Below are 15,030 nucleotides of genomic sequence, written 5' to 3' on the forward strand. Positions count from 1 at the left end.
TCTGGGCTGTGATCTGGACTGTGGTCTGGGCTGTGGTCTGGGTCCAGTCAGGGCTGTGATCTGGGCTGTGATCTGGTCTGTGGTCTGGACTGTGGTCTGGGCTGTGATCTGGGCTCTGTTCTGGGGTCTGGTCTGGACTGTGGTCTGGGGTCTGGTCTGGACTGTGGTCTGGGGTCTGATCTGGGCTGTAGTCTGGTCTGTGGTCTGGGCTGTGATCTGGGCTGTGGTCTGTACTGTTTTCTGGTCTATGGTCTGGACTGTGGTCTGGTCTGGGGTCTGGTCTGGACTGTGGTCTGGGGTCTGGTCTGAGCTCAGAGTTGGGGTTCTGGTTCAGACTGGGTGTCCAGTCTGATGATGTGCGATCGATGCTCATACTAGTATTTCAGTGCACCCTGGCCCTGAGTGGTGACAGAAATGGGCTGTGGTTTGATGATGAGTGACCGATACCTTGGACTCAGATCTCAGTGCCCTGCTGCCCTCCAACCTGAGCAGTGACAGAGATGGGCTGTGGTCTGAGCTTGGGTGACCAATGTCTCGGACTAAGATCTCAGTTTCCCCAGCCCTGAGCAGTGACCGAGATGAGCCACGGATGGGAGGGCAGCAGGTGGTCTAACCATGTCTCCTTTCTTTGCCAGGTTGACTGTAAAGGCCGTGGCAGTGTTACTGCCGATCCTGGGGATATCCTGGGCATGTGGTGTGCTGGCCATCAACAACTACGCCATCGTCTTCCAGTACATGTTCGCATTTTTCAATTCCTTGCAGGTAACCGTGCTCCGAGCCAGCTCCCGCAGCCCACAAGCGGGCTCTTCATCCATGCCGACCGAGCTACCCACATTAGACACGTCTCCCTCTGCTTGCCATTCCACAAACCTGTCCTGGTGCTCAGAAAATGTGATTGGACCTATCTTCATCAGCCGGTTCCATGTACCCACAATCCTTCCAGTGAAAAAAGTTGTCCTTTCAATTCTTTTAAATTTCTCTCCTCTCACATTAAACCTGTGTCCTCAGCTTCTCGACTTCACTGCCCTGAGGAAAACATTCTGTCTCTTTACAGAGAGGCAATAAAGAACTGACGTTCCTCAAGCTTCCCAGCTCCTCATTTTACTCCCGTCTCCCCCACCCACCCACCTGGTCTCACCTATCACTTGTCAGCTTGTCCTCTTTCCCTTCCCCCACCCATTGACCTTCTCCCTCACCTGGTCTCACCTGTCACCTGCCAGTTTGTACAACCTCCCCCTCACCTAGTCTCATCTGTCACCTGCCAGTCTGTACTCCTTCCCCTCTCCCCACCCATCCACCTTCACCCCTTCCTTTCCAGTCCTGATGAAGGTTCTTGGCCTGAAACGTCAACTGTTTATTCCCCTCCGTAGATGCTGCCTGACCTGTTGAGTTCCTCCAGCATTTTGTGTGTGTGTCGCTCTGTATTTCCAGCATCTGCAGAATCTCTTGTGTTTATGAGTCCCTCTCTCTTGCTTGGGGTGGTGAGGTGGAGACACGTCTCTACCAAAGGAGGTGAAGGTGCTCCTTCCCTCCGCTAGCCTGCAGGTCACCCTTGGGCGAGGTGTAGCACCTGCTTAGCCCCGCCTACCTGATCAGGGTCAGGTGACCATGGGAGCAGGTGGTGATGGTCGTTTGAGTAGCTGGTGCAGATCACAAGTCCTGGTCATGTGACCACTGACACCAGGCAGACAATCTCTGAAGAGTATTGATAATGGCTGGGGTCACCCATCTTGTAAAGACACTGTCCAGAAGAAGACAATGGCAAATCACTTCTGTAGAAAAATTTGCCAAGAACCATCATGGTGAAGGAAAGATCATGATCGCATATATCATACTACATTGCACATAACAAACAAATGAACTCAATAATTATATAGGTCTCTGCAAGGTCCCTCAGCCCCCTCCATTCCAGTGAGAATACGATGTGTCCTGACCAGTGTCTCCTTGTAACCATAGCTGTCCACTCCAGGGAATGCCCTGGTGAGTGTGTACCGCACTTCTCTCTGCTGTGGTCGTGGGTGAGCTGAGGTTGTCCTGTGCCATTCCTGCCCTTGCTTAATTAAATACTATCCCCTGAGGATCAGATACCACCTATGAAACTGGCAGATGTAGGAGCAAGCTGAAAGGCCTCACGGAATTGATGTACGAAATTTATTTATTTATAGACATACAGTGCAGAGTAGGATACTCCGGCCCTGTGAGCCACACCACCCGCAACCCCCAATTTAACCCTCGCCTAATCACCGAGCAATGACCAGTTAACCTACCAACTGTACGCCTTTGGACTGTGGGAGGAAACCGGAGCACCCGGAGGAAACCCACACGTTCATGGGGAGAACGTATACCCTCCTTACAGGCTGTGGCAGGGACTGAACCCAGGATGCCTGTACCATAAAGTGTTGTGCTGACCACTACGCTTCCGTGCCACTATGCCCTAATAGCAGTTGATTTATTTAAAGAATGGGTGCGCACCAGGAAATCAGGCAACCCTGATCTACACGAACATGAATTTGGTATAGTTTTCACATTCTTTGTTTGACGAGAACAGAATGGCGGCTATAGGAAAAACACAGAATAACAGCACAGTACAGGCCTTTCGGCCCACAATGTTGTACCAACCTCTTACCTACTCCAAGATCAATCCAACCCTTCCCTCCTACATAACCCTACATTTTTCTATCATCCAGAGTTTTTTAAATGTCCCTAATGTATCTGCCTCTATCACCACCCCGGCAGGGTGTTCCACACACACACTACTCCCTGTATAAACAATGTACCTTGTTACTGAGATCAAACATCAGGAAATTACGCTGTAGTTTTATAAAACTCTAGTTAGTCCGTAACTGAAGTATTGTGTACAGTTCCAGTCGCCCCACTGCAGGAAGGATATTCAAAGCTTTGGAAAGGGTGCAGAAGAGATTTACCAGGATACCGTCTGGTTTGGAGGGCATGTTCTATCATGAGAGGCTGGATAAACTTGGGTTGTTTTCTCTGGAGTGTCAGAGACTGAGGGGAGATCTGATGGAGGTTTATAAGATTTTGAGAGGCAGAGATAGAGTAGACAGGGAGTACCTGTTTCCCAGGGGTGAAATGTCTAATACCAGAGGGCATGCATTGACGGTGAGAGGGGGTAGGTCAAGGGGGCTGTGAGGGGTAAGCTTTCTACTCAGAGTGGTGGGTGTTGGGAATGAGCTGACTGGGGAGACGTCTCTGGCTGTTCACTCGATCAATGCCTCTTATCATCTCGGCAATAATGGCTCCGTCTGTCTAAGGAGACAATGGATGCACCCTGGGGCGCAGACCCAGGCGATGAATATGGAGATCCTGGGCTGCCCAGACATCAAGATCCCCCTCTCGGCCTCGTGGTTGTGGTCCAAAGCAATGAGAAGCAGTACATTTGGCATCAGCTTGGCTGCAGGAGCTGCGACACGTCATCCAATCGCCTTGGGGCTCCACTCCGGATTTGTGTAGGACTTACTCCTTAGCCTTCTCTTCTCCCGAAGATACCCACAAGGCAGTGGGATCCGTGACCCTGGATAGGGGCCCATACCGGGTACTGTCAGCCAGAGCCAGCTGAGCCCAGGACTCGTGTAAGGCAGGGTCATCACGCCCTGTAGTAGTGACATATGGAGCCAGTACCCACTACCTCCTATCCTGTACACCTCTATCAACTCACCTCTCATCCTTCTGCACTCCAAAGAGAAAACCCTGGCTCACTCAACTACCTTCATAAGACATGCTCTCAAATCCAGATGGCACCCTGGTAAATCTCCCTTGCACCCCTCCCTTCGGCTGATGCTGGATATAACGTTTTCAAAGGTACATTTAATGTCAGAGAAATGTATACAATATACATCCTGAACCATCGCAACCATCCACGAAAACAAAGGAATGCCCCCAAAGAATGAATGACAGTTAAATGTTAGAACCCCAAAGCCCCCCCGCAGCTCCCCCTCCCACGTGTAAGCGGCAGCAAGCAACAATCCCCCCACCCCCACCGGCAAAAATAAAGCGCACCCACTACCAGCACTCAAGCACGAACAAAGCAATAGCAAAGACACAGACTTGCAGTTACCCCAAAGACGACATTGTTCACCCGATAATTCGACATACCGCAGGCTCCCTCCTAATAAGGGAGGAAGGGTGACTCCATTTTTCAGCGAGCGGGGAGATATAACAAACAACTCGCTGGGTCACGATGTTAAAAGTCCTTTTTTTCCCTCTTTTCTCTTAGGGATTCTTCATCTTCCTGTTCCATTGTATTCTGAACTCTGAGGTGAGTGATGAGGATTCAGCCTCACATGTGATACCATTGACGTACTCTCAGTGACCTCTTTATTGGGCACGGGAGAGGAGCCCGCTGTGGTCCATCCACTTCAAGGTTCGATGTGTCGCGCGTTCAGAGATGCTCTTCTGCACACCACTGTTGTAACACTTGGTTATTTGAGTTACTGTCACCTTTCTGTCAGCTTGAACCAGTCTGGCCATTCTCCTCTGACCTCTCTCGTTAACGAGGCGTTTTCACGCACAGGACTACCACTCACTGGCTGTTTCTTGTTTTTTTGCATTATTCTCAGTAAACTGTAGAGTTTGTTGAGTGTGAAAATCCCAGGAGATGAGCAGTTTCTGAGATAATCAAACCACCCCGTCTGGCACCAACAACCATTCTAGGTCAAATCAAATCTCTTCTCCATTTTGATGTTTGGTCTGAACAACAACTGAACCTCTTGACCATGTCTGCATGCTTTATTACATTGAGTCGCTGCCACCTGATTGGCTGATTAGATATTTGCACTAACGAGCAGTTACAGGTGTACCTACTAAAGCGGCCACTGAGAGTACACGATGTTGTTCTGTGGCAGCTGTACTGTGTAACGATGTAAAATTGCCATAAGTTTCAGAGCAGACCGGCTGCTAGTGCGACGCCTTACAGCGTCGGTGACCCGGTTACATCCCACCGCTGTCCGTAGGTTGTCCGGTGCTCCAGTGTCCTCCCACATTCCAAAGATGTACGGATTCTGGAGGAGCACTCAGAGGGAGAACTGTGCAGTTACAGGGAAACGGACAAATTCCTTACAGACAGCCAGGAATTGAACCCTGATCGCTGGCACTATAAAACGTTATGTTTCCTGCTACGCCACCATAAGTCACAGAAGCAGAATTAGGCCACTCGGCCCATTGAGTCTGTTCTGCCATTCCACCCTGGCTGAGTTATTATCCCTCTCAGTCCTGTCCTCCATAACCTTTGATGATGATGATGAAGCCTCCGTCGGTCAGGGTTAACGATAGATGTTACGACCTAGCTGTTTATGCAAACAAGGGCAGTACAATATGGAGAGCAAGCTGCTGCCCATGTAACAGGCTCCCCCTCTCCATACAGATAAATCCAAAGGAACGGCAGAGACCAATACAGTTTGGCACCAGGGGTGTCAAAGGAATTGCCAGTCAGCGTTGAACTCAACGTAGGACTGCCTTAGGGAAAATCCCTTGGGTATTTCCCTCAGGGTTTTCTCCTGAAACCTTCCCCATGAGTGGATATAGTCGCAAGACAGCGGAGGTTTGAGATCAGAGTTTTCCTTCTCTGACATGAGCTGCCAACCACGGCTGATGAGCCCCGTCTGCCCAAAGCGACTGGTTTTAGGTGCTAGTAACCCGCCTTTGCCCCTTCGCCTGTCAGTAGAAATGGTTCCAATAGGCTTAGTAGTTAAGCCACACATGAAGGCCGGCCAGGATCTGGACTTGGTTGTCAAAGGCTATTTGAGATACATGCCATTGGCAGGATTTAATAGGCAGTAGGAGTTCATCCTCACTAATCCCCCCCCCCACCCCGGCTATAAGAACCTTGACCCTTTGATGTCCTGACTAATCAAGAACCTCTGCTTTAGATATACCCAATGACTTGTCTTCCTCAGCCAATTGTGCAATGAATTCCACGGATTCAACACTCTCTGGCTAAAGAAATTCCTCCTCATCTCTGTTCTAAATGGACATCTCTCTATATTGAGGCTGCGTCCTCTGGTCCTAGACTCCCCCACCATAGGAAGTATCCTCCCCACATGCACTCTATCCAGATCTTTCAAATATTCGATAGGTTTCAATGAGATTCTCCCTGACCCTTCATTCTTCTAAATTCCAGTGAGTACAGATCCAGAGCCATCAAAGGCTTCTCATTTGATAAGCCTTTCAATCCAAGAATCATTTTCATGAACCTCCTTTGAACCCTCTCCAATGACAGCACATCCTTTCTTAGTTAAGGGGCCCAAAATCTGTTCATAATACTCCAAGTGAGGCCTCACCAGTGTTTTATACAGCCCCAACATTACATCCTTGCTTTTATATTCTAGTCCAATCGAATGACTGCTAACATCACATTTGCCTTGCTCACCACAGATTCACCCTGAAAGTTAGCCTTTAGGGAATCCTGCACGAGGATCCCAACTCCTTTACACCTTTGGATATTAATTGTAGTTTTGTGTACGTATTTTGAAGAAGCTTCAGTTTGTCAGTAGCAGATGTCATGTCACTTGATTCTGGCCGTTTCGTGGGTTAATTGTTCTCACTGAGCAATCTTCTCTCCCTTTCATACCTTCAATCTGATCTGTGATGTCCCCTTGCTCTTCCATAAAGCTGTACCCTCCTTTCGTATGCTCTCCCCTCTCTAACCCATGCTAACTTCCTCTGGGGTTTATATTTCCTTAGGTCAGAGCTGCTCTGAAGCACAAAACGAAGGTCTGGTCTCTCAACAGCAGCTCCATGCGCAACATCAACATAAAACCGTTCCACTCGGACATTGTAAGTATTACTGTGCTGGCCACCGACAGGTTTAGACAGGTCTAATGGCCAAGTGCAGCCAAGTGGGTTAGCATGGATGAGTTGGGCTGAAGGGTCTGCTTCCGTGCGGTATGACTCGATGAGATGGCGTGCATGGGGTTTGGCACTTGTCTCAGAGTCGACCTTAAATGTCCTTTCAGCAGGAGATAGAAATGAAAATGACTGGCCATTGGATCCGGGTGGTCTTGCGATCGAGACATTCTTCAGAAGATTGAGGCAAAAACATGTTGCTAACAGCTGTTTTATCAAGTGTTACAACTTGAATGGTCAGAGAAAGGGCTGACGGAACAAAGAGGAAGCAGTCATGAGAAATGGAATGCTGATGCTGGAATTTCAAACAACACACATAAAAGTTGCTGGTGAACGCAGCAGGCCGGGCAGCATCTCTAGGAAGAGGTACAGTCGACGTCTTGGCCTGAAGCGTCAACTGTACCTCGTCCTAAACAGAAAGCAGTTGTGGTCATCCGATACTCAGACGAGGGAGAACACGATTCCAGTGAGAACAACTAAACTATGAAATGGCCAGATTTAAGTGCATGACATCTGCTACTGTAAAGCTGAAGCTTCTGCAAAATACACAATACTACAATTAATACATACTTTACTGAGCGATTGCATGTGTGGCTTAGCTACGAAGCTGGTGGAACTGTTTCTACTGACAGGAAAATGGGCATAAGCAGGCTACTGGCACCTTAAAACCAGTTGCTCTGGGCAGATGGGTCTTGCCAACTAGAAGGAAATCTTTGACCTCAGACCTATGCTACCCTGCGGTTATACCCACTTATGGATAAGGCTTCAGGAGTAAACCCTGAGGCCAAAATCCAGAGCTGGATTCCCTAAGGCAGCCCTACGTTGAGTTCAACTCTGACTGGCGACTCCTGGTGCCAAACTATACCGGTCACTGCCGTTCCTTTTGATTCATCAGCCACGTGGAGAAAGGGGAGCCTGCTCCACGGGCAACAACTTGCCCTCCATCTTATACTGCTTAGACCCCGTTGATCAGAGTCAGGTGACCATGGGAACAGGTGGTGACGGTCGTTTGAGTAGCTGGTGCAGATCACAAGTCCTGGTCATGTGACCACTGACACCAGGCAGACAATCTCTGAAGAGTATTGATAATGGCTGGGGTCACCCGTCTTGTAAAGACACTGCCCAGAAGAAGGCAATGGCAAACAACTTTCTGCAGAAAAATTTGCCAAGAACAATCATGGTCATGGAAAGACCCTGATCACCCACGTCATACGACATGGCACATAATGATGATGTCATAGGACACGGCACATAATGATGACGATAATGATGAATCCAACACTACAGAGCTTGGAGTTCTGAAATAAAAAGCGAAAATGCCAGAAAGACTCAGCAGACTCAGCAGGTCAGGAGTGCTTGTGGGAAGAGAAGAGAAACAGGGCCAGAGGTCTGGTCAAAGATCCTCCACTTGAATCACTCTGTGATAGTGGATGAGAGTTTGACCCCATCCAATCCAAGTTTCAAAGTAAATTTATTACCGACTTATGTGTATGTCACCATTTACCACCCTGAGATACATTTTCTTGCAGGCATTCACAGGAAAATGCCTGCATTTATGAAACAGTAACGTAGAGGTTAGCACAACACTTTGCAGTACTAGCCACCCAGGTTTAATTCCTGTCGCCATCTGTACTTTGTACGTTCTCTCCATGGCTGTGTGGGTTTCCTCTGAGTGCTCTGGTTTCCTCCCACAGCCCAAAGAGGTACTGGTTAGAAGGTTAATTGTAAATTGTCCTGTGATTAGGTTTGGAGTAAATCGGGGGGGTTGCTGGGCGGTGTGGCTCAAAGTGCCGGTAGGGCCTATTCCCACTATATCTCAACGGATAAATAAATAAGAATAATGTAGACCTAAACAAGGATTGACAAACACTCATACACAGACAAACTGCACCTCTGTTGTCACCCTATCTCATCCCGAACTGTTCTCCTGTCCCTCACCTTCCTCCCAACCCGCCTCCTCTCTAATTTCCACCAGCTCCAACGGGATTACATCACCAGACACTTCACCCCTCCGACCCCTCAGCATTTCAAAGGCATCAGTCCTGGCGTGGTACCTTGGGGTACCCTTCCAGACACTGGACGTCCAAGTGACCAGGGCAGGTGCAACCCCCTGTTCTTTCATAGAAAATAGAAATCTATAGTAGGTTAACAGGCCCTTCGGCCCACAATGTTGTGCTAACCCACTCTAGAAGCTGCCTAGAATTTCCCTACTGCATAGCCCTCTGTTTCTCTAAGCTCTATGTACCTATCTCAGAGTCTCTTAAAATACTCTATTATATCTGCCTCCACCACCTTTGCTGGTAGTGCATTCCACGCACCCACCATTCTCTGGGTGAAAAACTTACCTCTGACATCCCCCCTGTACCTACTTCCAAGCAGCTCTTTTCTTCCAACCCAGGGACTCAGAACAGTCTCTCCAGATGTTCCCTCTAGGGGGAAATGATTCCGGCACTGAAAGGCTTATCACATGGGGAGAGTCTGATGGCTCTGGGGCTGGACTGGCTAGAGTTAAGAAGAATGAGAGGGGGAATCTCATTCAAACCTACCGAACGTTGAAAGACCTAGATAGAATGGATGTGGAGAGGATGCTTCTATTAGTGGGGGAGTCTAAGACCACAGCCTCAGAATAGAAGGACATTCACCTAGAATGGAGAGGAGGAGGAATTTCTTAAGGCAAAGGGTGGTGAATCCGTGGAATTCATTGCCACAGAGAGTTGTGAAGGCCAAGACACAGGGTATATTTAAAATGTAGGGTGATAGGTCATTGATAAGGCGGGGCATCAAAGGTTGTGGGGAGAAGGTAGGAGAATGGGGTTAAAAGGGATAGTAATTCAGCCATGATGGAGCAGACTGGAAGGGCCGAATGGCCCAATTTTGCTCCTATTCCTTATGGTTGTAGGGTCTTCAGAGGAACTTCTTCCAGTCATTCAGTGTTGACAGTGTGGTCTCCTCTGCACCGGGGAGGCTAAATACTTACTGGGTGACCACCTCAGTTCAGTCTGCAGGGTGGGGTGGGGGTGTCTCTGGGTTTCCTGTTGCCTGGCACTGTAGCTCCCCTCCTCCCTCCCACTCTGACTTCTCTTCCTGTGGCTTCCAAGATCCTCTCCTTATCTGTCCCTCAGATTCTCTGTCAAATTCTCCGACTTTGAGTACATCTACACGGAGCGTTGGCACAAGCATCTATCAGCGAGAATTTGGGGTGCCAGCGTAGCGGTTAGCTGACGCGATTACAGCCTGGGGCGTTCTGGATTTCGAAGTTCAGTGCCAGCGCTGTTCTGCGATAGTCTCTGTACGTCCTCCCTGTGGAATGCGTCAGTTTTCCCCAGGGGATCCTGTTTCTTCCCACAGTCCAAAGATGCCCCGGTTAGGTTAACTGGTCATTGTAAATTGTCCCGTGGTTACTCACTGCCTGTTACATCAATGAAGGTCTCCATCTCTGGTGGTGTTCAGGGCCTCCTTCATCGTGTCAGTAGCTTCCTCTTGGTTTTCACTACTGTCAGTCACGCAAGTCCCGGGTGGAGACTCAGGAATACTGTCACACTCAGATGTAGAAGGATTCTTCACTGGTGTTTTCATAACAGTTTTGCTTTACCAGTCAGGCTTGTTAGCCCTGAGATGAACCCCTGAACCTAGAGGACTGGTGGACCACTCTGAGTCTGGCCTCTACCCTTTGACCTGTGTGGCATGAGTGACCCGACCAAGAGTCAAAGCATAAAGCCTGGATTCCAGCCAACATAGCTCTCTGGGTCATTGAGGCACACAAGCCCCAAACCACGACCAAGTTGCGGGGGTCCCGTGATTACGTTAGGGCTAATGGGGTTTGTGAGATTGCTCAGCAGAATGGCTTGAAGGGATAGGGCCTACTCCACATTATCTCTAAATAAAGAAAAGGGCTCCTGCCACCCAGGCCACCCTCCCTTCTCACTGCTACCATCAGGAAGCCGGTACGGCCTCAGGTCCCATGCCTCCAGGTTCAGGAACCATTATCACCCTACAACCATCATTTCCTGAACCAGTGTGGATAACCTCACTCACCACAACTCTGAACTGAGCCTAGGGTCCCACACCACCAGGTTCAGGAACAGTTATTATCCCTCAACTATCAGGCTCCTGAACCAACGCGGATAACTTCACTCACCACAACTCCGAACTGATTCCACAACATACACACTTACTTTCAAGGACTCTTCAATACAGTTCTCAGTATGTTTTATGTGTACAATTTGTTGTCTTTTGCATGTTGGTTGTCAGTCATGTTCTGACGTCTCAGTCATGGCCTTCTCTTGTACCAAGACAAGGCCCCCCTCCCTCAGGGTGGAGGGGCAACACCTCATACTGTACTCTGTCTTGGTCGCCTCCAACCTGATAGGATGAATATCGATTTCTCCTACTGGTAAAATAAACTTCCCCAACCCCCCACTTCTATTCCCCACTCTGGACCCTTGCCTCTCCTCACCTGCCTATCAGCTCCCCCTGAGTCCCCTCCTCCTCCCCTTTCTCCTACGGTCCACTCTCCTCTCCGATCAGCTTCCTTCTCCAGCCATTCCCTTACCCACCCATCTGGCTTCCCCTCGCACCTCCCAGCTATCTTCCTTCCCCTCCCTTCCAACTTTTTATTCTGGTGTCTTCCCTTTCCTTTGCAGTCCAGAAGAAAGGTCTCAGCCTGAAATATTGACTGTTTATTCATTTCCACAGATGCTGCATGACCTGTTGAGTTCCTCCAGTATTTTGTGTCTGCTGCTATGCTCAGTTTTGTATAATGCATAATGCATTTCACTCAATGTTTTGATGTACATTGAAAAATAAAGGTATCTCTATCATTGAATCTTTAATCTTTGCTATTCCCTCTCTGTACACCCTCCCCTCACCAGATGAACGGAAACCGAGCTGTCACCAGCCCCACCAAGGTGAACACCTGGGAGAAGAGCACAGAGGTTGGGCATCGCGTGGAACTGTCCACGGTGTGAGTCCCACCACGCTGCCTCCATCGCCGATGCCCACCCACCCGTCCCGCCCAACATCCCCAGGCAGACACACGGACCAGCGCAGCCGACTCAGCATCGTCCATCACGAAATTCCGTTGTTTGCGTCAACAACCAAACACAACTGAAGACATTTCTCTGGGTCCGGGAAGGAGAGGTGGGCGTGAGGTATCTGATAGCCCCGTGGTCAGTGTTTGTCTGAGCCCAGATGAACCGAGCTCTGGGAGGTGTCCTGTGCTTCCTCTTAAGCTCATCAGCCCTGCTGGGGCTTAGGCCACCAACAGCAGTTCGTCAGAGTCCTCCGTCCCGGGCCGGTCTTCCAACGTGCAGCCCATCTTCCTCTCTTCCAGGGATGAGTTCTTTGTTGGCTCTGGGTTTTTATGGGATGGCGTTGCTACCCTAAGCCCAAACCTCCTTCTTTCGCAGCCAGGCTGGGGACCGTCCATGGCGACGTTGGAGATCTGTGCCCCTGCCTGTATATAACACAACCCTTGTCCTCTCTCGGGGCCGCTGCTGAGGGGACTGTTTGATGTGCTCTCACATCTGTCTGACCAGCACAAAATGTGCGGTGATCGTAAGCTGAAGTCTTCGACTGTTTCTTCAGATAAGGGAGTGGTGCGTGCGTGTGTGAGACACGTGTGTATGCATGTATGTTGGTGGGGCACGTGTTCCCTGTGGATTTGTATATAGGGCTCTGCCAAGACACAAGTCAGTGACTGAAGAGTGTGCTTCTCTGTATCTCTCCTCGTGTTTGTGTTACGCGGTGATTACGTTTCTGCCGACACTCCCTGAAGCAGAATCAGAATTTTGGTGTAATATCACGGGCATATGTCAAGAAATTTGTTGTTTTTCAGCGGCAGTACATTGCAATACGTAACAATAAAAAACTATAAATTACAATAAGAAATACATTTTAAAGTTAAATTAAATAAGTAGAGCAAAAAGAGAAAGAAGTATTGAGGTAGTGTTCATGGGTTCAGTGTCCATTCAGAAATCAGATGGCAGAGGGGAAGAAGCTGTTCCTGAAACGTTGAGTGTGTGTCTTCAGGCTCCTGATGGTAACAGTGAGAAGAGGACATGTCCCGGGTGATGGGGGTCCCTAATGATGGATGTGGCCGCTTTGAGGCATTGCTCCTTGAAGATGTCCCAGATGCTACAGAGGCTAGTGCCCATGAGGGAGCTGGCTGAGTTTACAACTTTCTGCAGCGTTTTCCAATCCTGTGTAATGGCCCCTCCATACCAGACGGTGATGCAACCAGTCAGATTGCTCTCCACGTTGCACTTGTAGAAATTCTGTCTGGGTTTTTCGAATCCCTGTCCAGTGTTAACTCCACTTGGATGAACCGCGTACTGGAACACAGGCCGTTACTCTGCTGTCTTTGGGAGCATTATCTCAGTGCCCTCCCCCACGAGACCAGAGCAGTGAATGTATGCGGTCCACGCTCTGCAGGGCCAAGCTCGACGTGCTAGTCATTGAAAAACGCAGCACAGAAACAGGCCCTTCGGCCCATCTAGTCCGTGCCGAGCCAGTTAAACAGCCCACTCTCATCGACTTTCACCAGGACCATAGCCCCCTCTATATCCCTCCCATCCATGTACCTACCCAAACTTCTCTTACATGTAAAAATTGTACTCACATGCACCAGCTGTGCTGGCAGCTTGTTCCACACTCTCATCACCTCATGTTCCTTTTAAACTTCTCACCTTTCACCCTTAACCCATGACCTCTGGTTGTAGTCCCACCCAACCTCAGTGGAAAAAGCCTGCTTACTTTTACCCTCTCTGAACTCCTCATAATTTTGTATACCTCTGTCAAATCTCCCCTCAATCTTCTATGCCCTAAGGAATAAAGTCCTAACCTATTCAATCTTTCCTTATAACTCAGGTCCTCCAAATCCAGCAAAATCCTTGTAATTTTTTTTCTGTACTCTTTCAACCTTGTTTACATCTTTCCTGTAGTAGGTGACCAGAACTGCACACAATACTCCAAATTGAGCCTCACCAACGTCTTATACAATTTCCCATCTGCGAGTGGTTGGCATGTACTGGTCTCAGCGCCTTTGTTTAATCAGCTACAGGGACAGGAACAGGTAATACAACTAATGAGGCAACAGACATTGGTGAGGAACACACACACAGTGCTGGAGGAACTCAAGAGGTCAGGCAGTACTTATGGGAAGGAATGAACAATTGATGTTTCGGCTGAGACCCTTCTTCAGGACTGGAAAGGAAGGGGGCAGAAACCAGAATAAGAAGGCGGGGAGGAGGGGGAAGAGGACAGACTGACAGGTGATAGGTGAGACCAGGTGAGGTGAAGGATGAGTGGGTGAGGGGGGGGCATGAAGTAAGAAGCTGGGAGGTGATTGATGGAAAAAGTAAAGGGCTGAAGAAGAAGACATCTGGTAGGACAGGAGAGTGGCCCTTGGGAGAAAGGGAAGGAGGAGGCGAACCAGAGGGAGGTGATGGACAGATGAAGAGAAAAGGTGAGCAGGGAATCAGAATGGGGAGGGGGAGAAATTACTGGAAGTTAGATAAATTGAGTTCGATGCCATCAGGTAAGAGGCTACCCTGATGAAATATGAGGTGTTGCTCCTCCAGTCTGAGAGCTGCCTCATCGTGGCACGGACATGGACAGAGATGTCGGAATGGGAATGGTAAATCAAATTGAAATGGGTGGCCACCAGGAAATTCCACCTTTCGAGGCAGGCAGAGCAAAGGTGCTTCACAAAGCCATTCCCCCAACCTGCACCGGGACTGAATGGAGGTGAGGGAGGAGGTGTATGGGCTGGTGTAGCATTTATGCCGCTTGCAGAGATAAATGCTGGGTGGGAGATCAGTGGGGAGGAACGAGTGGACAAGGGAGCCATGGCGAGGGACTTGCTGGAAGGCCTGGATCTGACTGCTTGGATTTTAGGTGACACCCAGCTGCCTGTACGCTGCCCACTTGGGGAGCTGGTGGGAGAGGACGACTCCGCTGTGCACGGGGTGAAGGGCAGTGGGATTAGCCGCGGAATGATGGGAATAAGTCTTAGCACAGACTAGATGGGCCAAAGGGCCTGTTTCTCGCCATAGTGCTCTATAACTCAATATTTCCACTTCAGAGAGTGACTAGATCCAGGGAACACCAGGGTCAGGCCATTACTGATGCACCTGATGAGAACTCGCCTCCAACATCTGAGGGTCATTG

The 15,030-nt window shown here is 49.3% G+C and overlaps 1 protein-coding gene across 4 annotated transcripts in view; it reads left to right on the forward strand.

The window, feature by feature from the left end:
- adgrd1 (adhesion G protein-coupled receptor D1) overlaps window positions 1-12,738 on the forward strand; it is a 172,677-nt gene extending 159,939 nt beyond the window's left edge. For 3 of the 4 annotated variants that reach the window (XM_072240785.1, XM_072240787.1, XM_072240788.1), the window contains 4 exons: window positions 636-762; window positions 4,235-4,276; window positions 6,700-6,792; window positions 11,733-12,738. In XM_072240785.1, coding sequence (XP_072096886.1) covers window positions 636-762; window positions 4,235-4,276; window positions 6,700-6,792; window positions 11,733-11,828 — 358 coding nt within the window. In that variant the 3' untranslated portion in view covers window positions 11,829-12,738. The remainder of the gene's footprint in view (window positions 1-635; window positions 763-4,234; window positions 4,277-6,699; window positions 6,793-11,732) is intronic. The other variant, XM_072240786.1, reaches the window with a different exon arrangement.
- The last annotated feature ends 2,292 nt before the right edge of the window (window positions 12,739-15,030 follow it).

The sequence above is a fragment of the Mobula birostris genome, chromosome 22 (assembly GCF_030028105.1).
Source record: "Mobula birostris isolate sMobBir1 chromosome 22, sMobBir1.hap1, whole genome shotgun sequence".
Taxonomy (NCBI): Eukaryota; Metazoa; Chordata; class Chondrichthyes; order Myliobatiformes; family Myliobatidae; genus Mobula; species Mobula birostris.